Source organism: Rhineura floridana, chromosome 7 (genome assembly GCF_030035675.1).
Source record: "Rhineura floridana isolate rRhiFlo1 chromosome 7, rRhiFlo1.hap2, whole genome shotgun sequence".
Classification (NCBI taxonomy): domain Eukaryota; kingdom Metazoa; phylum Chordata; class Lepidosauria; order Squamata; family Rhineuridae; genus Rhineura; species Rhineura floridana.
The window spans coordinates 143,105,438-143,128,614 of NC_084486.1; the positions used below are offsets into that span (position 1 = coordinate 143,105,438).

The 23,177-nt window shown below is 44.3% G+C and overlaps 1 protein-coding gene across 1 annotated transcript; it reads right to left on the reverse strand.

The window, feature by feature from the left end:
- Positions 1-99: 99 nt before the first annotated feature.
- HRG (histidine rich glycoprotein) lies at positions 100-19,345 on the reverse strand. Its single transcript, XM_061637419.1, has 7 exons — positions 19,023-19,345; positions 8,775-8,885; positions 8,504-8,591; positions 7,207-7,373; positions 5,701-5,814; positions 4,104-4,187; positions 100-1,690 (listed from the first exon to the last, which is right to left on the reverse strand). The coding sequence occupies exons 1-7, from the start codon at positions 19,224-19,226 to the stop codon at positions 767-769; spliced, it is 1,692 nt and encodes a 563-aa protein (XP_061493403.1). The 5' UTR covers positions 19,227-19,345; the 3' UTR covers positions 100-766.
- Positions 19,346-23,177: the final 3,832 nt, after the last annotated feature.

Consider the following 23,177-nt stretch of genomic DNA (forward strand, 5'->3'; position numbering starts at 1 on the left):
ACCAAACCAAACAGAGGATTTGTGGTTCAGACATACCCGAGGAATATGCTTTCCCTGAATGCTCCTCCCTTCCCAAAGCAAACAAACAACAACCTGTAGTATTTTGTGCATATAGATGTTTTATTTTTCTGAGGTTCAGTTCATGTGACTGAGGCCCATGGCAGGGGCGTCACTACCGGGATGCAGGGGGTGCGCATTGCACCCAGGTGACACCATGAGGGGGGTGACACCCAGAGCCGCCCCGCCCCGCGCCGTTGCCCGGCAAAGGAGCCGAGAAGCGCTCTGGGTTGGTCAGAGCAGCCAACTCCTCCTCGGAGGCACGCAGGCGGGCGGGTGATACCTGGAGCAGCATCGGCGGGGTGAGGGAGGCGCGCCAGTGTTCCCAGGCCTGCTTCTCCAGCTGGGTGCCCCTCCAGCACACGCCCTTCCAGGGGCATGGACGGGGGTGGCTGGCCTCACACGCACGTGCGTGCTCAGCACAAGATTTGGGGGCTCGCCAAGGCCCCCCTGGCACCCGGTCCGGTGTGTGCCGAAAGCAGGTGCCCACTCACTGGTGGTGAAGCCTGGACGGGCCTTCCACCATCAGCCTGGAGCATGTGGTGAGTGCGCGTACGCAAGAGAGAAACACCAGCCACCCCTGTCCATGCCCCTGGGAGGGCGCGCGCCGGAGGTCCGCACTCCCCCACACTCCCGCTAGTGATGCCGCTGGCCCATGGAGCTACATATTTATGCAATTACAAACATTTTCACTTAAGAGGAATGTGTTTCAGTGTGGATATAAAGACAAAAAGTCTGGGCGATCGTGTTTCGGCTTCCCTGGGCATAATTTTGATTCTGAAGGAACTTCTGGAAACGGTTGCGGTACTGGCTTCTCACTCATGCCTATGCCAGGCAAAGTGGTCTCATGGTGTCTTCCATGTGGACTCTTTGCTCCACCAAAGAAGTGTGCACCAGGAGCCTGGAGAACATCATGTTGACTCACAACTGGAATGTAATAGATTGAACCAACATCGCCGTTATGGAAAGAATGGTGGTCTCTGAATGAATTGTGCTCTTCAGAGGACCCACCTCCACTTCTTTCAGCTGAGGTGTCATTATACCTGCAGTCATGGCGGTGGCCGTGCCAGCGGCCAGGAGGTGGGGGAAGATCATGGGGCCATTTAGGAGGTGGGGGAAGATCATGGGGCCATTTAGGAGGTGGGGGAAGATCATGGGGCCATTTAGGAGGTGGGGGACGATCATGGGGCCATTTAGGAGGGGGAGGAAAATTACCATGAGGCCTATGAGGAGGAGGGGGTGGAGGAGGGCCAGCAGGAGGTGGGGGATATTTACTCGGAGGAAGATGGTGTGGGCCACCAGGGGGTGGAGGAGGGTAATAAGGTCCAGGAGGAGGGGGAAAGTCAGGGTATTGTTCAGAGGAATTGTGGTGGCCTGTGGGCCATGCAGGACCATGGTGAGGAAGTGGTGGACATCTACGCCCATGCCTATGCCCATGTTGATGTCTACAGCCACGGTGGTGATGGTGGTGCCGATGAGGATGATGAGGATAATGGTGGTGGTAGTGGCGGCGATGAGGGTGACGATGCCAGTGTGGTGGACCATTAGGTGGATATCTGCATCCTTGCCCAGACTCGTTCCAACGATGATAGTGCTCTCCTGAATCGAGGTGGAGGAAGGGAGGCCAGCCATACTTTCCATGAGCAAATCAAAGGAACACAGCCACCATCCAAGTATGCATGGAACACACGTGAGAGTTGGAAACAAAAGAAAAATAGGAATTAGATACAAGCCCTTCACAGAGGACTCATCGTCATAGTACCATTTTCTGTCATGCAAATGGATTTGGTAATACTTTGCAATGCTTGGACTGTGGTCTACCCTTACACTTCACCATGAAGAGTTGGCTTGAAGTAGACCTCCCCCATATGTTCTCTCTGTGTCAGTGCCCGTGAGGCATAACTCTGGTCTTTACCTCTCCCATCATCCCTGACCCCAACCATTGTCTGTGCTGGCTAGGGCTGATGGGAGCTGAAGACCAACAACTTCTGGAGGGCCACAGGTTAGCCACCGCTGCCGTAAGTCATGTGAAGTTTCTTTAAAGTCTTCTCTTTCACTTTTTGCCTTAATCATCTGTCCCATCTGCTCTTTTCACTGTGTTCTGCAGAAGAGGCCCTCCTGCAGATACCATCTTATCAGGAAGTCTGTTCAGCACAATAAAGGAATTGGGCCTTTAGTGTGGTGGCACCTACCCTTTGGAATTCCCTCCCCTTAAAATATTAGACAGGTGCCATCTCTGCTGTCTTTTTGCCACCCCCTGAAGGCCTTCCTCTTTCAATAAGCCTTTTAAGTGGAGGTCTGCGTATGTGTTGGAATTGTTTTTATATTTATATATGGAGTTGTTTTTAACTGTTTATCGTTGACTGTTTTTAGATGGGTTTCTTTGGGAGGGAGGGTGAGATGTAAATTTAATAAATAATAAACAATACTTTTCCTCAAGCCTGTTTCTCATTCACCTGTTCTATTTAAATAAATCCCAGCCCCCCCGCCCGCTTACTCTTCAACTATCTTTCAGCCTCCTTGTCAGAAAACGTTCCCTTCCGGCAGAGAAGCTAGGAACCACCTTAGCCAAGCAGAAATGGAGGCTCCCCTGCCATAATTGCAATACAGTGTTACTTTTTTAAACTACAACTCCCATCAGCCCCAGCCAGCATGGCCACTGGATTGGGCTGATGGGAGTTGTAGTTCAAAAAAGTAACTTTTCCAAGCTCTGTAACAAACATATTAGTTGCTGTGCTTTGTTTATAGCTGGATGGCTCTGACGTAATAAATGTGCAAAGCTATAAAGAAAAACAGTTGCCACCAAGTGGTGGAGGCTGGTAGTACACTCTTATTGTAAGTAAACCCAAGATGCATCACTGTGAAGGAGCCTGATTTGCATGTTTGGCAGAGCTGCAACATATGCTTAATTGTAACTGTTGTACTATATTAGCCAGAAAATTAGTGTTTGGGACACTTGTGCCTCTTTTCCAGCCACTCAGAAAAGGATCTTTTTTTTCTTTCCCTTTTCTTGCTGTTGTGGCAAGAGTTGAGCTATTGCTGTTTTGTATGCTTGAAATCTGTTTGTTGTAATAGAGAGTCTGTGTTTTAACTCTTCTTGGCTGGAAGAACTCATTTGTTTGAAATCACTGCTGGGAGAAGTTCGTGAACCCTTTTAGTGTCTTGCACTTCCCCTTTCCTGCCACTTGCTGCTTGGAATACAAATTTGCTATTGCCGCTTCTTAGCAGAAGTATTTGCAATGCACCCAAATTTTCTGCCTCTGCCTGCTGGATTAGATTATATTGCACTGATGGCATCCTGGAACCAACTGCAAAACCAAAGGCCGTAGATGAATTTCATTAGCAAATCTAGACCATGGGAGGAGGTGCCCAGTGTTGAACTTGGAGTTGACTTTGTGGCCTATGTTACTAACCTCTTGTTTGTGAACTTGAATAAAAACTGTTGTTTGGCCATATCTCAGGTGTTTGTATGTCAGGAAAGTGGGGCAGTGGAATGCGCTCCGGGTTTTAGTCTGAACTTTCAAGAAACTGTACAAGAAAACACCTTGGACAGGTCCTTGAAAGGTTGGACTAAACCCCGGAGCGGATTCCACTGCCCCACCGACAAGGAGATGTGTAACATTCACATCAGTTGCTCTGCCCATGTTTGCCTTTGGCCCCACCCACCACTGGCATTTGTCCTTTGGAAAGTTGCCCAGAAGGGAATGCAGCTCTTGGGCTGAAGAAAGGTTTCCCACCCCTGCAACTTGATGTTGAACACGGCACTGGACACCAGCCCAAGGGTTACCGACATGAGATGGGTTTGCCTATATCTTGTGGCTTGTTTCCCATTATTTCAAGAGTTCAAGCGGCAGCGGTGGTGCAGTATACTCTTGGAGCATCTACTGTCATGCCACATGGCAAACTACTTTGGAAACTGAAAAGAACACTTCATATTTTGCTTATATCTATGCTGCCTGGGCTAGTGTCACTGCCTAAAATGCAGGTACCTTCCATAAGGAAGCCCAAGCACTTCAACGATAGGAAAAAAATAATTATTCACTTACTTGAATGTCATAGATTTCACAGGACTGTATTTCAACCCCACTGGGGTCTTCTTTAACGACTCTTCCAGTGCAGAATCCCATGTGCTGTGGAGAAGAAGAAAACACCAGTGTGTATCTGTGCTCCTGCATTGAACAGACCTGCATTGGGTGCCGCAATACTTTTTCTAGGAGAGGCAGCAACATGCAGTAAGAACAACAGAAGATCCCTGACAGATCAGGCCAATGGTCCATCTAATGCAGCATCCTGGTCTCACAGTGGCCAACCAGATGCCTCTGGGAAGCCTGTAAGCAGGACCTGAGTACAATAGTGGTATCCCCTCTTGGGACTCCCAGCAACTCGTATTCAGAGGCATACTTCTCCAACAGTGGAGGGAGAACATTGCCATCATGGCTAGAACACATTGATAGCCTTATCCTCCATAACTTTGTCTAGCCCCTTTTTAAAGCCATCTAAGCTGACAGCCAACACTACATCTTTTAAGAGCAAATTCCATAGTTCAACTAAGCTTAGAAACATAAGAAGAGTTTTGCTGGATCAGGCCAATGGCCCATCAATCCAGCATCCTGTTCTCACAGCCATCAGCCAGATGCCTCTGGGAAGCCCAAAAGCAAGGTCAGAGCACATCAGCAACTCTCCCCAGTAGTGATTCCCAGGAATGGGCATACTGCCTCCGGCAGTGGAGGCACAACATAGCCATTGATAACAACACAGAAAATCCTACATTTTGTTTCTAAAGGTGCAATCCTAGTGTCTTTAAGAGGGCATCCCAGGGCCCATATGGCATTGCAGATGTCCCTCTACATGAGAAGGTCCGCAGGCAGAGAAGGGGGTTTGCTCCCCAAAGCCACACAAATGCAGGGGGAGGAAATGGCTTGTTGAGAGTGCATTGACTGAGGATCTGAACCCACAGGATCGGAAGACCATCCATTACCCCGACTGCCTCTGACAAGGGAGGGAGGTAAAAAAAAAGGTATCAAAATGCATATTAATTGCATTGTGAAAGAAAGTGTAGTTTGAGAGAAAATAATTTAAAGTATGTATTTATGTGTTTAAACCAGGGGCGGGGACAGTGGTGACTCCGTGTGGGTGAGGCAGTGGAGTCTGTTCCTGGTTTTCGCCTGAACTTCCAACAAGCTGTCCACGGTGCTGAAACTATTCCTACAGCTCCTTGTAAGTTCGGACTAAAACTGGAGCAGATGCCACTGTCCTTCTGACAAGGAGCTGTCAGCCATTGCATGGGGAACTTCAGCCCAGGACTGAACGTGGCCCTCAAGTCCTCTCTATCCAGCCCTTGAGACACTCACTAGGCCATACCCTTTCCCCAAGCCAGACCCCTCATCAGGTCACACCCCTCACAATCCTGCTCAATGTCCTCCTCAAGTTCTTTTGCCTGGCTAAAATGCATCCTTGAAGTCTAATGATGCCTCTTGCCTGGATGGGTGATGATGAGATATGAGTGGGCAGGAGCGTGTGGCTGCTCAAGAGTTAACTTCTAGAGCAGGGTTAGTTAGCTCACAACCTGTAGGACAGGACTGATGGGAATTGTAGTCCAGAACATATGAAGGCTGCAACAGACCACTTTAACTCTTCACTTACCGCATATCTGTCTGGGAGAAATTCACATGCCGATATGTTTTTTGCAAGAGTGGATCTTGGACATGAGGTTTCTTTTATGGTAAATTCAACAATGTACACTGTACGGTCAGCTACCTGCAGGGGACAGACCATGTGAGAACCAATTTAAAATGCCAGGGCCCACCTTGCTGTTTGTACTGGGCAATGGATAACTACATGGCAAATTGAAACCAGGTGAATTGGCATGGTTTCCCCAATGAACTCTGAGTGTGAACTTATCAGTCATGGTGGGCCTTTAACAACATCCTGATAATATGCAGAAATGTCAGTCAAATGTAGGGAACCTTTTTGGCTCCAAGGGCTAGATCCATGGGCTAACTTTGGGGGTGGGGTGGGGCAACCGGTGCGTCAATCACATAGCATCATTATGACAGCACTTTGATTTATTTATAAATATATTTGTATACTGCTATTTCATTTCAAAAAACATCAGAGAGGTTAAGACTTTCTTCTTCTCCCAGGCATTTTAGCATTTTAAATTGTTTTGAAAAAAGTGTTTTTAAATTTGTATATTTGTTTTTAATGTTTTAATTGTTGTAAACCGTCCAGAGAGCTTCAGCTATGGGGCGGTATACAACTGCAATCAATCAATCAATCAATCAATCAATGAATAAACAAACAAACAAACAAACAAATAAATAAATAAAATAAAATAAATAAATACAACAAATAAAAAGCAGACAGTAAAAACCATTTAAAAATACAGTAATACAACTACTGCAAAATGACATCTCCTTAATTGCCTCCATAAGCCTGGTGGAACAGAAAGGTTTTCAGCATGTGATTCAAGGTTAAAACGGAAGGCACCAGATGAATCTCTGCCACCCAAGCGTTCCAGAGAGCTGGGCTGATAACACTGAAGGCTCAATTTGATTGACAGGTGGCTTGTCCTACCTACTGGACAAAATCCCTTCTGTGAGGTTCCCACAGCACAAGGGGCATTGTCAGCCCTATGCTTTGCAAGCCTCCCCACACTGCTCCTTTGTCAGAGGAGGGAAGGAGCCATGCAGGGCAGCTTCAAAGAGCGGTGCCATAAGGGAGAGGCACTTTCTCTTGAAGGGAAACTGCTTCCCCCTCCTGGAGCAAGGCACGCTCCTATGTATGGTGTAGGGCGAGTGGGGTGGGGGACAAGGGGAGGCCTGGTGGGTTGGGCTATCTGCACCCTCTATTTGCATTGTCACTATCGCTTCTGGCGTCTGTTGGCGCAGAGGCACAGTGCTGGTTTGGAAGATCCTCGTGATATCTGGACTCATAACACATGGACAACCCATGGGATTGGAGTTTAAGTATATCATGGCAACCGTGTTAGATGAGGCCCATCTGCAGGTCACTGGAGTGATTCCTACACACCTCTGATAAGATGCTAATGGGGAGACAGACACTCTGTGGCCCCAAAGGAGGTCCTCAAAAATCATTTTGATCTGCTTGAGCATCCCACAAGTTGAGTTTTGGCAGATTGATACACACCGCACTAAAAACCTTTTGGATTTCCTCCACTTTGAAATAGTGTGTCTGGTTGCTCTCCTGATTGTATCTCTCCAAGATCCTGTTGGCTTCTTTTGTGTACCCTTCAACGTCTTGTACGACTGTTGTTCTCACCGGACACCTCCTGCACTCGTATAATTCGGGTGGAACTGTGAAAAGTGAACAGTGATCAACATTGTAATGCCAATGCCCTGGTTTATAATTGATGTACAGGGTGAAGTCGTTGATTTATAGCATGTCTCATGTAACAGCATCATGCTTTCATCCCTTGGGATGAACCCACTTTTGCTCCATCTGTATCCAAATCTCTCCAGCTGTACCTCTTACCCCATGCTTTTGGTGGATTAACTGCCTGTTTGTTTTTTAAATTGTGCATTGTTATACATTTAAAAGGTAAGTCAGTGCTTCATTCTTTTTTTTTTTTTTAAGTTATTTAAAACCAGAAAAGTTATTCTGGGAAGGGGTCTTCTGACACTAGAAACCTCACCAAATCAACACAGTCGAAGCCAGCATCTGCTGACAACTGGCAGAAATGGTCTCCCTTGGGATCAGTCTGGGAGAGATCATACATCTGATGGCACTGAAAGGCCGTAGCTGAGTGACAGAGCATCTGCCTGCATGCAGAAGTTCCCAGGTTCATTTCCAGGGAGGGTTGGGAGGGACCCCGTCTGAAATTCTGGAGAACCCCCACCAGTCAGTTTAGAGCAAGTGAGTGGCCCTCCAGGCTTCTCTATCTGTCCCTCAGGACTCTTCCAAGGCCACCCCCCTCACTGCTATACACCCTCCTCAAGTGCTTTTGCCTGGCTGGAATGTGCCCTTGAACTGTGATAGTGCCTCTGCCTTGCCTGGGTGGAGGTTGGAGTGGTGTGTGCGTGTAAACCTCTGGCTTTTGTGTGGCTGGAATGTAACCTACTGCACAAAGGTAAGAATTGCATCTATTCCTCCACCCACTTCCTCTGGGACCCCACCACCACCATTGGCTTGCCCACTGCAAAGGTTGCCCGTGAAGCCGTGTGACCCTTGGCGTAGACCACTGTTCTTCAAAGCTGGGTCCCTAAATGTTGTTGGATTGTAACTCCCATCATGCCCAGCCAGCTTAGCCAATGGCCAAGGATGATGGGAGTTGTAGTTCAACAACATCTGGGAACCCAAGGTTGAAGAATAGTGGCGCAGATGAACCAATAGTCTGACTCAGCAGAAGGCATCGTCCTCTGTTCCTATGCAGTGAGTGATTCTCCTTTTTGAGTTAGCAGCCACTTCCTTTCTGAGACACAAATACCTGGGCTCACAGTGCAGTTGTATCCATACAGTCCGCCTTTCTTGAAAACGCGGTTTATGTACAGAACAGCTTTACATTGCCCAAAGTCCTGGAGAAGACAATAGAACAGAGATCAGTTGAAGGCTCTGATGTGAGCAACCATGCTTTCCAAAAGAAACCAGAGAAGTGCGTTGTCAGCTCTGACTGTTACCATGTCCTTTTAGTTACAAAAGCATTGCTATCCATCTCAGCGGTTTCTGCAACTGGAAGAGAAGGAGATGATGCTACTTGCCGTATAGGGATAGAACTGCCTGTGTTCGCAAGACGACCATTTTCTTCTGGATAATACGGAGCATTCTGTTTCCAGGACATCCAGAGTTAAGTAGACAATGGATGCATTTCCCTGACAAGAAGGAAAATACAACAAATTCAATCGTGTTTCAATCGTGTGGGGAGTCTTTGGCCCTCCAGATGTTGCTGAACTACAACTCCCATCACCCTGAGCAAGCATGGCCAATGGACAGGGCATATCTGGAGGGCCCAGGTTCCCCACATCTGCTGTAGAAGATATTTTAGGTGATGGAGCACCATCTCCAGCACTCACTCCTTTTTCTCAGTGCTGTGCAATCCAGAAGTTTCTGAGAAATTAAGAACTGTTTGCTAGAACATCTTTTTTTTTTTTTTGCAAATGTCCAAAATTTGACAAAAATCCAGAATTCACTTTGGAATGTTTTGAAATGTCTAAAATGTTCAAATGCTGCTTAAGGAACTTAAGATTTCTTTCTTTAATTAATTAATAAGATGTATAGACCACTTAATCAAAAAAGAAACAAATAACTCTCTAAGAGGTTGAAATAAAATGGTATAAAACATTCAAAAGAAAATATCAATAACATCAACACACTTATAGATAAAACAAAATATAGATAAAAGCCAACAGAGTTTAAGAATTGAGGGATACATTCAACATTAATATTGAGGGATAATTTTGCAAAAACTAAACCTTAAATTTTATTAATGGGAGGGATCATATCTCAGTGACAGAAAACATGCTTTACATTCAGAATGTCCTGGATTTAATCGATGGCATCTCCTGTTTAAAAGGAAACTCATGTACCAGGTGATCTTGGCAGGTGAATCTGGAGAGCTGCTGCCAGTCAGAGTACAGAATACTAGCTCAAATGGACAAATAATCTGAGATGATCTAAGTAGACCCCTTACTTTTTTGGGAGCAGGGTCTCAGCAGGGTCCTTATATTTTCAATGTACTTTCCTTTGATTGGAGCCAGAGTGAAAGCAGGCAACTCAGTCACTGAGGAACCTCTTTTCAGTAGCTAACATACTCCCCTTAGTATGACAATCAAGAAGGTAAACTCAGCAAAGGAAGTTCCTAACCTTACAGTACCTTAGTAGATATGCCCAGGTACATGCACAGAAAATCGTAGATCTAGCTGAAATGCAATACATGGAGATCTCCATTGATCTTTGCAATGCATCACTAAGGGGAAGTACTCCAAACAAAGTAAGAAAGCGAATTTTATTGCATAATCTTAGAAGGGGGAATGGCTGTGAGGAGGTGTGGTGTGACTATCATGAAGGGACCCTGCACTTCTGAATTTGCCACTATGCTACTGGATCTAAGGCAGCTTCCTATGATGAATTTTAAGACAGTAGCATTAATTATCAACTTGCAGAACCCAAGTTCTTCTATACTCTGACTTTCCCCCTAAATCCAGCTCTTCCATAAGTGAGAAGGTGGGGGAAAACATCAGATTAGAGAATAACTGCTTTGTAAATTGTGCAGGCAGCAATGCAACCTCTGTCACCAATTGCTTAAGATACGCTGGTGTTATGGAAAGTGCACAAACATTGGCCCCCGAACTATGGAATGCCCTCCCAGACGAGATACGCCTGGCGCCTTCTCTGTTATCTTTTCGGCGCCAGGTAAAAACTTACCTTTTCGCCCAGGCTTTTTAAATTTTGTAAATTTTTAAATATTTTAAATTTAATATTCTAAACTTAATATGATCTTAATTTATAAATCTCAATGGCAATTTTATTAATGTTTTATAATTGTACTATATATATATATTTTTTCCACACTTGCTCATATTTTAATTGTGATTTTATTTGTTGTACACCGCCCTGAGAGCTTTCTGCTATAGGGCGGTCTAGAAATGTAATTAAATAAATAAATAAATAATTTCCAACTAAACTGCTCAAAGAAGAAACAGTCAGAAACAAAACCTTCAGACAGCCCAGCTTCTGTGAAAAGGGATAGTTGTCAGTTTGGCTGGGTTTAAAGCCTTATGCAGGCCCTAAAGAAGGAGGAATTGTGTGATGATGATACCGGCTAGTTGTCTGGGATGCTGTTCCGAAGGTTCAGGGAACCTGAGAGACAAAGAAAGGCAAAGTAGGCCGTACAGGAACAGGAGGAAAGTGAAATTTTAAGAGAGAGAAAATGGCTAGGAAGCCCGTCTGACATATGATTGCCAGCTCTTAGAACCTGAGTGCCTTTAATAGCTGCATAGATACAAGAGTTCTACTAGGGGTGACTTTCACTCTCATTGTACCGTCATGGTCCTTCAAAAATCTCCCACCATCTTTTTCATTCTCCTTTTGCATAGATTAAAATTTTATTTTGTTTTATTTATTTCAAAAATTTATAAACTATTTAACACCACTTAGGCTGCAATCCAATACATGTCTAGTCAGAAGTAAACTCCATTGGGTTCAATGGGGTTTAATCCCAGGTAAGTGTGCATTGTACTGCAGCCTTAGACTCTAAGTGGTGTACTGTAGCAATTTGTGATTTTTCTTTTTTTAAAAAAATCCTCATGAAAATTCTTCAGAATTTTAGTGTGAATTTCTCCTAATAAACTCCTTCTTTGTATGCAGTTTTGAATAACGTACACATTTTTGCAAGTAATTTCTCATAATTTAATGCATGTTATTTTCACTAATATATTACTTATATGCATTATAAATTATATGCATTTTTAAAACATTGGTTGGAGAACTGCATTGCAAAATTCAAACAAGTGCGAATTTTGAAGGAAGGACATGGCCAGAATGTGCTTCACTTCTGTCTTGTAGATCCTGGCAACTGGCAGCTGGAGCCAAGTGCTCTTTGTGGCAGGGAGGGGGAAAGTGGGCTCCCTGCAGCCACTCGTTCACCAGCTGATGGATGAGGCTGGGCTGGTTTCCCCCTTTCCATGATGGTGTGGTGGTTAGAGTGTTGGACTAAGATCTGGGAGACCAGAGTTGAAATCCTCACTCAGCCATGAAGCACAGTGGGTGACTTTGGGCCTGTCACTCTCTCTCAGACTAACCTACCTCACAGGGTTGTTGTAAGGATAACATGAGGAGGGAGAGAACCAGGTACACCATTTTGAGCTCCTGGGAGGAAAGGTGGGATATAAATGTAGTAAGTAAATAAGCAAATGATGTCCTCAAGAGGCAGGGAAGGCAGACTTGCAGAGGGCAAAGTCCCTGGGTAAGTCTGATACGCTATTCACATGGGAAAGCTTTTTTGAAATGCCCTCAGGGCTGGAAGTGAATGCTGCCCATGGAAATCAATGGAGAAATCCAAGATTTTACCATAGCTGGGATTGGGCACTGTGATGTTCCTGTATTAGTGTATATATGGTAAGTGCTGTTTGTATAGGAGATACATGGTAAGTGGAATGAAAGTGGAGGGGGGAGTGAATGGGCAGTAGAATGCTGGGTGATTGGCTGAGTGTTGAGAATGGCTGACAGTATAAATGGAAGGATGACAGTTAAATCTGGGTGGACGGTGAGCGTGAAGTGGGTTGTTTTGGTGGGTTTTTGAGAGGAGATTGGGTGGAGAGTGTGGAGTTTGGATTAATACTAAGACCAGTACCTCAGGAATAGATGTAACCATATGCTTAAGTGCCTTTATGAAGAAATCTTGTTATCTTTGTTATTTAATAAATATATTTGGTTTACCAAAGGCCTGATCCTTGGCTGGGGTTTCACAGACCAGAAGGGAGGGTAAGGTAATGACCAAGGCTGAAGGGAAACTGTAACAAATGGTGGCAGCGGTGAAGGGGAGAATATAACACCACAAGTATTCAGAGCAAACCAGAATTATCTGCATTGATACAAAGGGAGTGGGACAGCTTGAGCACTCAGTCACAGAGGTAACCTGATAGAGAGACTCAGGCAGAGTCTCTGGAAATACTGGTTATAGGACGTGACTGGTGGTGCTGCCTAGCAGGGGGATCTGTTGAGATCTGTGCTAGAGCGGGGAGAGAAACCATAAAAAAGGACAGTCCGGACTGGTGGAGTCCCTGGTGGTGCCTAGTGACAGGCAGTAACCACGAGCAGGTAGGAACCTGACAGGGAGAGCCAGGGAAGGGCGTCACAGGCACCAGTGTGTCCTCACCTCATCCACACCCCAAAATCCTAGAACCAGCCCAGTGCCAACTAAGCATGCTCACTGGCCATGAAATGTTGGTGTCTGTTGAAGGTGCTAGGAATTGTAGCTCTGTGAGGGGCAAACGACAGTTCCTGGGATTCTTTGGGGGAAGTCATGCCCTTTAAAGGCATGGTTTACAGTGTTATACAGCCACAGGAGTGGCTGTATACTACAGCCAGCACAGATTTTTCACATTCTGCAGTGTTAAATTGAAAATATCCCCCATGCCATTCTGATGCTTCCCATAATGTCATTTCAAAACAAAACCTTACAAAACTTATAGTCCTGAACTCAGAAACACTTGCTTAATACCCCTCTAAATTTTCACGGTGATACACAAAAAAGTCAGGGAGAATTGAGAGTTCAAAGGGTAAAAAGAGCATTCACTTCTAGCCCTGAGGGCATTTCAAAAAAGCCTTTTAAGTTGAGACCTATCCCAGTCTGCATCTGTGTCAGAATTGTTTAATATGCTTTAAACCCTTTTAAAAAGTTTTTTAAATGTTTTTAATGCTGTTTTGTTTTAATGTATTTTAAGTTCTGTTCTTATGATGTTTTAAAGTGTTTTAGTGCTTTGTTTGCCGCCCTGAGCTCCTGCTGGGAGGAAGGGCGGGATACAAAATAAATAAATAAATAAATAAAAAGAGAGGAAAAAAACAAACCCCTGTTGGACTTATTTCTGTCAGTGTTCTCATAATTTGTTGGAATTAATTAAAAATCAGCCATGTTCACAGAGTACCTGTCCTCCTATTACTGACCTTGCCCTATACTCTGACCGTCATCTTCTGCAGTTCAAAAGTTAAAAAAAATGCCTGCCTGATTTTTAATTAATTTAAGAAATTTAGCATTGGAGTGAATGATAAGCTGGGGCATGCTCAGTAAGAACCAACTGTCAGTGTTCTAAAAGCCAGACTCACAGCTGCTTGGCTTGGCTAATCAGGGAGCCACACCCACACCAGACCTTTATTTCACTTGAGACAGTCATGGATTCCCCCAAAGAATAGTGTAGTTTTTGAAGGATTCTGAGAGCAGACTTCTGTTCCCCTGACAGAGGTCCAGTGGCTGGAGTGGTTTAACAGTCAGCCGCTCTGATTGAAGCTCCGTGAGGGGAACAGGGCACCTCCTAGCAATTCTCAGCACCCTTCACTAACTACACTTCCCAGGATTCTTTGGGGGAAGCCGTGACTGACTAAAGTGGAATAAAGGTCTGGTGTGGATGTAGCCAGTGACAGCTTTGGTTTAAATTTGGGTGGGAGACTACATGTGCCTGCTGCAGAATAAAAAGGTGGGGGAAACACTGAAAAACAATGATATTGTTCACAATGATTTCCTTTTGGAAAGGAAAGTAGCTTCCCCTCTGCCCAGTGTCCACCTATCCAATCTCCTCCCCTCCCCCTTCCTCCCTCCCCCTCCCCTTCCTGCCCTCCTCCAGGTCAGTTTCACCTATCTTAAGCATGATTGCACAGGAGCAAATCCCATTGAAATCAAAAAGGATGCAAATGAGCAAGCCTGCCCTCCCCCTCCCTCCTATCCCCTCCCTCTTTCCCCTCCCCTCCCCCATCCTTTGTCCCTCCCCTCCCCTTCCAATCCCCTCTTTTCCCCTCCCCGCTCCCCTCCCCCCTCCCCCCATGGTCAGTTTTACCTATCCTAACCATGACTGCACAGGAGTAAATCCCATTGAACTCAGTAAGCATGCAAATGATCAGACCTGCCTTTCCCCTCCTTCTCCTCTCCTATCTCTTCATCCCCTCTTCCTTCCTCCTCCTCCCCTGCCCACTCCAGTCCTCCCTCCCTCCCCATGGTCAATTTCACCTATCCTGGATGCAGGGGAATAAATCCCACTGAACTCAATAAGTATGCAAATGATCATAGTTTAATTCTATTTTAATTGTATATTTCTGTATGTTTTAATGGTGTTCTTTTTAGTTGTAAGCCGCTCTGAGTCCTATTGGAAAAAGGGCGGGGTAGAAATAAAGTTTATTATTATTATTATTATCAATCCATTCTCAGCAAACTTGCACAGGATCCCATTTCTTACCTCCTGGATTAAAAAGCAGAGAAATTCATTAATAGGCAAAAAAAAACCCTTGCGGTTTCAGAACATATCTATAGCCCACAGATATTTCTATCAAACTTTAAAAAGCAGGGAAATTGGGCAGCTATAGTGAATGCACCGGGGGAGCAGGAGACCTGACCTCCTCTCTGAGATATTGTACTGCCCTACAAATTTGTAAAATGCAAACACAATTTGGGTTGGTCTTTCACAGTCCAATCCACTTGCTGTGTAGCTTGAAAGAATTTGGTAACATGTGCCTCTGAGCATATGGTGAGTGGTGGCAGCACTGCAATCAGCCCAAATAACAGAATGAAGACATGTGCTGTGCTGATCTTGTTTTAGCAGGGAGGAAGCAACAATATTAAGACAGTTGATATAGTTCAGATGGTCACTTTAAATATGTTTGATTTGAATTGCAATATTAGTGAAGTTTTCTATAGTAAATCATTTTTTTTCTTTTTCTGTGAATATGGGCTCATCCAGACGACTGCAAAATGTGTGACATGCACGCTATGTGTGCTTATTATTTTTTGGTTGTCCAAATGACGTTGCGTGGTGTCACTCATTTCTGCGGGTTAAATCCGCTCCTTCCAATACCGGCAAAAATGCGATTTGCTGTTTGAAATTGGGAATTTCATTGGACTTTTTTTTCATTGGGAAACAGCGAACAAAAAGGCGAAAAGTGAGGACTATCAGCTGACAAACTGGATATGGAAACGGTGGATTATCCTGCTCCATGTGGATAAGCCCTATGTGAAGTACAGCAACACTTTCTAACACTAAAAAAACTCCAAAAAATTGTGGAATAATGGCAGTGACTATTTGCAGAATAGTTTCTAGTGGACATGAGGAGTGTCTCAGTTTGCACAAGATAAAACGGTGGGAGGTGAAATATATTCTAGCAAAATTCTATGTGTGCTCTATGTTTTTAATTGACCATGCCCACCTCTCTTTAAGTGGAGTGGTTTAAGCATAGCAGGGTGAACACATGCATCTTGGCCAGGGCAAGTTTGTTTCTTCCAACAGCTAGACGAGTCATTGTTTAAGTAGCAGCTTACCGTAATCAGTCAGATTTTACATCAAACTGCAGTTTCACATTCAACTGTTAATGCATCCAAAATAGAAATAGAACATAACCTCCAATTTGAAACACAAAAGGCTGTCTGCACCATCATATGACAATGACCAATTAAAAGGCTTTGAAATTAATAAAAATAAATTTGACACAGATTTCTAAGATGAATAATGAAAGAAATATAATTTTCCAGGTTAGATTCTCTGTAGAAACAGTAGTAACACAGGAAAGAAGCAAAGTAAGAAGAACACCAACAAACATACAAAAATGTAATCTTCCATCTTTGGAGATGGCAGATGTTGCCACCACTCACCATATGCTCAGAGGCACATGTTACCACATTCTTCCAAGCTATATAGGAAGTGGATTGGACTGTGAAAGACCAACCCAAGTTGTGTTTGCATTTTGACAACTTTGTAGGGCATTACAATATCTCAGAGAGGAGGTCAGGTCTCCTGCTCCCCCGGTGCATTCACTATAGCTGCTCAATTTCCCTGTTTTTTAAAGTTTGATAGAAATATCTGTTTATAGGTATGTCCTTAAACCATAAGGTGTTTTTTTTTGCCTATTAGTGAATTAGCATATAGCTATATGGATCGATATGCTGGCCATCTGTGGGAGGAAGGATGGGATATAAATTTAACAAACAGATAGATAGATGATCAAACCCAGGCAATAAAAAGTAAAAAGAAATGGAAACAGAAGGGCAGCACAGAAATTAAAATTACCTAAAAAGCACAAGAGAATTGAAAGGTTTTTAACTTTGCCCCAAAATAATGAAAACAATGTGGTTCTAAGGACCCCTTTGGGATGGCTGGCTTGACAGGCGTAACCCCACTGCAGAGAATGTCTGACACGTGATTGGCAATTTCCCCACCTCAACTTCCCTAGTTACAGATGCTGTTAGTTAGACATAGGGATTTCATATGGGAAATGGGGTAGAAGGATTTAATTTAGCAGGCTGCCAATTTAAAATTATTCCTCTGAAATTTATCATAAGCATTAAGGGCACATACCCACTAGAAACCTGCTGCCAGAAAATTAGCTGGTTTGTACTGAACAAAGGTGCCGATTGATTGATTGTTTTTGTGGTTACACCCTTGTATTCTGTAAACAGCACTTTGGAAATTAGACTAGATCTCTGCATAGGAAAAATCAGCTCAGCTCTATTGAAGCGGTCCAATCCAGAGGCCTCGTTGAGTGTGGATGCCAGTTTATGGAACCTGAAGGGAAGGGGCCATAGTTCAGTGCTAGACGGTCTGATCTGCTTGCAGAAGGGCCTAGATTCAATCCCCGGTGTTTCCAGGCAGGGCTGGGAAAGATTCCGTCTCTGTAATCTCATGTTTGGCCTGGAGAAGAGAAGACTGAGGGGAGATATGATAGCACTCTTCAAGTACATGAAAGGTTGTCACATAGAGGAGGGCCGGGATCTCTTCTCGATCGTCCCGGAGTGCAGGACACGGAATAATGGGCTCAAGTTGCAGGAAGCCAGATTTCAATTGAACATCAGAAAAAACTTCCTAACTGTCAGAGCCATATGACAATGGAACCAATTACCTAGAGTGCCTCTGACACTGGAGGCATTCAAGAGGCAGCTGGACAGCCATCTGTTGGGAATGCTTTGATTTGGATTCCTGCATTGAGCAGGGGGTTGGACTTGATGGCCTTGTAGGCCCCTTCCAATGCTATATTCTATGATTCTCTGGAATCCTGGAGAGTTGCTGTCAGTCAGCATAGACCAGAATAAGGCAGTTTCCTATGGTACATGACACCATGAAAGGAGAGGGTTGTAGCTTGAGGAAGAACTGTGGTTCAGCGGGAGAACATCTGTTTTGCATGCAGAAAGTCCAAGATTCAAGGCTCCAGGTACAACTAGGAACGTCCCTGGTCTGAAACCCTGGAGAGCTGCTGCCAGTCAGAGTAGACAATACTGAGCTAGATGGATCAAGGATCTGACTTGGCATAAAGGCAGCCTCCTAAGCTTCCTGATTTTGTCCCTGAACTACAGGGTTGTAGCTCAGTGGTGGAGCATATGCTTTGCCTACAGAGGGTCCTAGGTTCAATCCCCATCTCCTCCTGCTCAGGCTGTGAGGGAACCCAACTTGGAAAGCCCCTGGCAGTCAGTGTAGATGTTCCTAAACGAGACAGACCAATGGTCTGACTTGGTAAAATGCAGCTTCCTATATACCTAAAAGACAAGTTAGAGAATGAGCCGGCCAGAACTGTGGTACTTACAGGGGCATCACTACCGGGGTGCAGGGGGTGCGGATCGCACCCGGGGACACCATGAGGGGGGTGACACCCAGAGCGGCACCCCCCCCGCACTCCCACTAGTGATGCCGCTGTTGACCATTGAACCGCACTGTCACTGAGTTTGTTTTCCATCAAGTCTGAAAAACTGTAACTAGGGGGAGTTATGTCTTTGCCCAGTCTGGGAACGGACTGCCAAGGCCGTTGCTATGGTAGCCATCGCGATAAACTGGGAAAAGTTCTAGCAGCTATCTGTGTTAAGCTGAGTCTTCTGTGTATTGCCTCTGAACTGAGAGGTTGTCTTCTGTGTTTACCTTTGGAGAGAGAGGTACCAGAAGGGGTGTGTGAAGAAACTCTACATGTATTTACTCTTAAAGCCTTAAGCCATAATGTCTTAATAAAAGACTCTTAACCTGATCTAATGCATCTGAGAAGTTTCTTGAGCAACTTAACTCCAACGTAACGTATGCTGTTTCACGCAACAACGCACACACGTCAACAGCCGCTGCCCCCCGGCACCCGGTCTGGTGCGTGCCAAAAGCAGATGCCTGCTCGCTGGCGATGAAGCCTGGACGGGCCTTCCACCATCAGCATGGAATGCCGGGCGCGCGCACGCTTGCGCATGCACAAGACCAGCTGCCCCTGTCCATGGCCCTGGGAGGACGTGCACCAGAGGTCCACACTCCCCCACACTCCCGCTAGTGATGCCACTGGGTACCTACCGCATGCTGAACGTGAGCATCGGCAACACGGAATAGAGCAAAAATGTAGCCGTCCCTGCGGTGTTTATTGATCAAGTCAAGGGTCAGCCCTGCATCCTCTTCTATTTCTACATCATTACAGTCTGCAGAAACCACAGAAGTTTGGCTTTGGCCATGAGAGCCGAGCAGCACCGTCATAAACACAGCAGCTACCAGCAGCTCCATTTGGGCGGCACTAGAGACTGACTTCTCCACCTCACCCTTTCCGGACACTCTGCTGAGTTTGCATCCAACTTTCCTTCCAGAGACACACACACGCAGGTGGGTGCTGAAGAAGACACATTTTTTATATTGATGCAGCATCTGCATAACTAAAGCAATAGCCTTGACATACGGCTAAGAAATGCAAACAGAAAATGAATGATTAATAGAGCAGAGAAAGGAAGGCCAAAGCAAAACAACGTGCAAGTTGGTGGAAATGACAGGTTTTGCCCAAATGCCACAAAGGGTAGATATTTTGGGGCGTGGGCTGGTAAAGATGCATGGCCTCTGGTGCAGTTGGCTCAAACAAAAGGGCCCACAAATAAAGAAGCACGTGTTTTGTAATTACCCCATTTTTATTCATGAGACAAAACCACTGTGGAGTCTTGAAGAGCTTTTATTCTCCTTCTTCCTTCACTTCTCCTTCTCCCTCCTCCTCCTTCTCCCTCCGCCCCCTTTCTACAGGGCCCTGTTCAGACCAATTTTATGACTCAAACTTATTATTCACAGAATACAACACATCTTCCCTTTTTATATTAACCAACATTATGTAAGCTGCCTGCTGAAAACTGGGTAACAAAGTCTTGAAATCTTTTTGGTGGTCTTCTATCTCTGCAACTTTTCCTGAGACCTGTATTGGGATCAAGACCAGACAATTGATCTGCTTGACCTGACAGATTCTCAGATCTTCTCTCTGTTTCATCGGATAGGTCCACATCAGAGTAAAAATCAAACTCCTCATCTACTTTTTTTTGCATGTATACTTTGGACAATCTTGACATATTCCATTTCTTGCCATCGTTCAATATTACAGAATGTCCTATAATCTCTTTAATTTGTTTGGGTTCCGAATATTTGGATTGTCCTTTCCTAACCCTATAGGGCAGTTGCACTCGAACTAAATCTCCTCTTTGAAAGGTAGGAGGTTTGGCACCCTTCTTTTTATCTACATACACTTTGTATTTATGTTGCTTTTCCCTCACTCGATTGCTAATCTCCTCATCTGTAGATTTGGATTGAAGAAAGGAACCCAAGATGTCTTTCCATTTTGTAAGTTTAGTGTTAGCTCTGCGTCCTCTCAGCAATTCAAAAGGTGATGCTCCTGTAGTAGAATGAGGAGTAGTTCTGTAAGCAAACAGAATTTCCCAAATTGCTTCCTTCCATGGTCGTTGTTGGAAACTGGCTAATTGCAAACTCTCCTTCACTAGTGCATTCATTCTTTCCACTAACCCATTTCCCCGTGGATGATACAAGGAAACAGTTTTATGATTTATGCCATTATTGCAGAAATATTGTTCCATGTCATCAGAGGTCAACTGCTGCCCATTATCAGTCACTATTTCTTTAGGAAGACCTTCCCTAGCAAAAATAGATGCCATGAATTGAATCACTTTGTCTGTGGTCACTTTATCAGAAAATGAAAGTTCCGGCCACTTAGAATAATAGTCAACCATTACTATAACAAATCGTTGATAGACAGGTTGATCGTCATAAGGACCCATTATATCCAATGCCAATTTCTCCCATGGACTGGCGGGATATTCTACTGGAGTTAATGGAGTACAAAAGACCTTCTGGGATTTATCACTTGCAGCACAAACCATGCAATGCCGAATGCTTTCCTCAACTTGTTTGTCCATTCCTGGCCACCAAAAATTTTGTCTGAGTTGTCTTTTAGTCAAACTCATACCCAGGTGACCTTCATGGGCTAAGTTAATCAATTTTGTTTGTAATGATGTTGGGACAACCAGCCGGTCTGTTCTCATAATCCAATCATCAATGAGATATAATTCACTGGCTACTTGCCTATACGAAAGAAGATGTTCAGGTGTCCTTTGCACACATGGCAATCCATTCACTATATAAGCTTCGAGATCAGTAAGTGTCGGGTCATCACTTATGGATGTCCTCCATTCAGAAGGAGTGATTGCACCTTGGGTAGATGAGGTTATTTGTGCAATAACTATTTCTCCATCGTCATCATCAACAATCACATTGTCCTTTCGGTTTGGGATTGGGAGACGTGATAAGCAATCAGCAGTGGTATTCCGGTCACCTGGCAAATATTCCATTTGGAAATCAAAGTCCATCAGTTTAGCAATCCACTTAGCAATTCTTGGTGTTGCTCGGCCAGAACCTTGAGTGGTGAACAAAGCAGATAATGGTTTATGATCCGAACGCAATATAAACTTCCTACCCCACAAATATGTCCAGAAGTGCCGTACAGCCCAAAAACATGCCAGAGCTTCTTTTTCTATGACCGAAAACTTTTTTTCTGATTCAGTAAGTGCCCTGGAAGCAAATGCAATTGTAACTTCTCTTCCATTTTTTAACTGGCTTAAGACTGAACCTAAACCATACTCAGAAGCATCAGTGGTGAGAATTGTTTTTTTGCCAGTATCAAAGGAAGGAAGTGCAGGACACTCTGATATAGCCATTTTGATTTCCCGAAAACTGCCCCTGCAAATTTCATCCCATTGAAAGGCTGTATCCTTTTTTAAGAGAAGACGTAAAGGAGCAACTTTCATGGCAAATTGTTTCACAAACTTGGAGTAATACTCACAAAGGCCTAGGAAGGACCGAAGCATGTCTTTATTCTTGGGTTCTGGTGCTTCTTTTATAGCTTCCACTAAGTCCAACTTAGGTTGTATACCCTTCTGAGATATTGTGTGTCCTAAATATGTCACTGAGTTAGTACAGAATTGGCACTTTTGTGGATTGACCGTAAGACCATGTTGTCGAAGTTTTCCCAAAACAACTCTCAAAATAGCATCATGTTCTGCAACTGTTTTTCCATATATTAAAATATCATCTTGAAAATATGTGACACCTGACATATTGCCAAATATTGCATGCATCATTCTTTGAAAAACCGAGGCTGCTGAGACTAATCCAAATGGCATTCTTTTGAATTGAAACAGTCCTTCTGGAGTTATGAATGCTGTGTATTTACGAGAACTTGTAACCAAAGGAATCCTGATGATATGCTGAAGACATATCCAAAGTTGTAAACACTGAAGCCTCCTTCAAGGTAAGCAACATCTCGTTGATATTGGGTAAGGGATGACAATCTGCTACAATGTTGGAGTTTACATCTCTCAGATCTATGCACATGCGAAGAGATCCATTCTGTTTCCGTATCAAGACAATGGGAGAAACCCATTCAGATGAGTCAACAGGCTCTATGATGTCAGTTTTACATAACTTCAATATCTCTTCTTTTAGTGTTTGCTGCAATGCTATGGGGACTTTCCTCACTTTATGTTGTACAGGGACTGCATTAGCTTTCAGTTGAATTTTATGTTTGAAATGCTTGGCAACACCTGGAGAGTCAGAGAAAACATCTGAAAATTGAGTGATCATGTCTGTATATGGCTCATTGTTCATTTGTAATACAGGATCATTGCTATTGGGATCCAAAATCATGTGAAGTTCTTGTTGATAATTCCATCCTATTATGGAGACTCCTTTCTTTGCAACATACACTTTACATTCTGCAGTGCGACCCTTGTAGTTCAAAGTAGCTAGGAAATATCCATTGATGACAATAGGAGATCCTCCATAACCCCCTGGGTTTATATCTGGAGCTTCCAAAGTAAAGCCTGGCTTGGAAAATAATACCTGGTATAGCTGAGCAGGAATTATAGGATAAGGTGATCCGGAGTCAGCTAACATTCTTAGTTCATGTCCATTTATTGTCACACTTAAAATACTGTCCTGAGGCTGTGCATCACCTTCACCCTCAGAGTACACTTCTGCCACAACTGGTATAGCAGACTTGCATACTTTGGCAAAATGTCCTTTCTTGTGGCATTTATTGCAAGTCACCTTTTGGGCAGGGCACCTTTGAAAATCAGCTTTATGGTTTGGATCCCCACATCTGTAGCAAACATAACTTTGTTTGCCCTGTACATG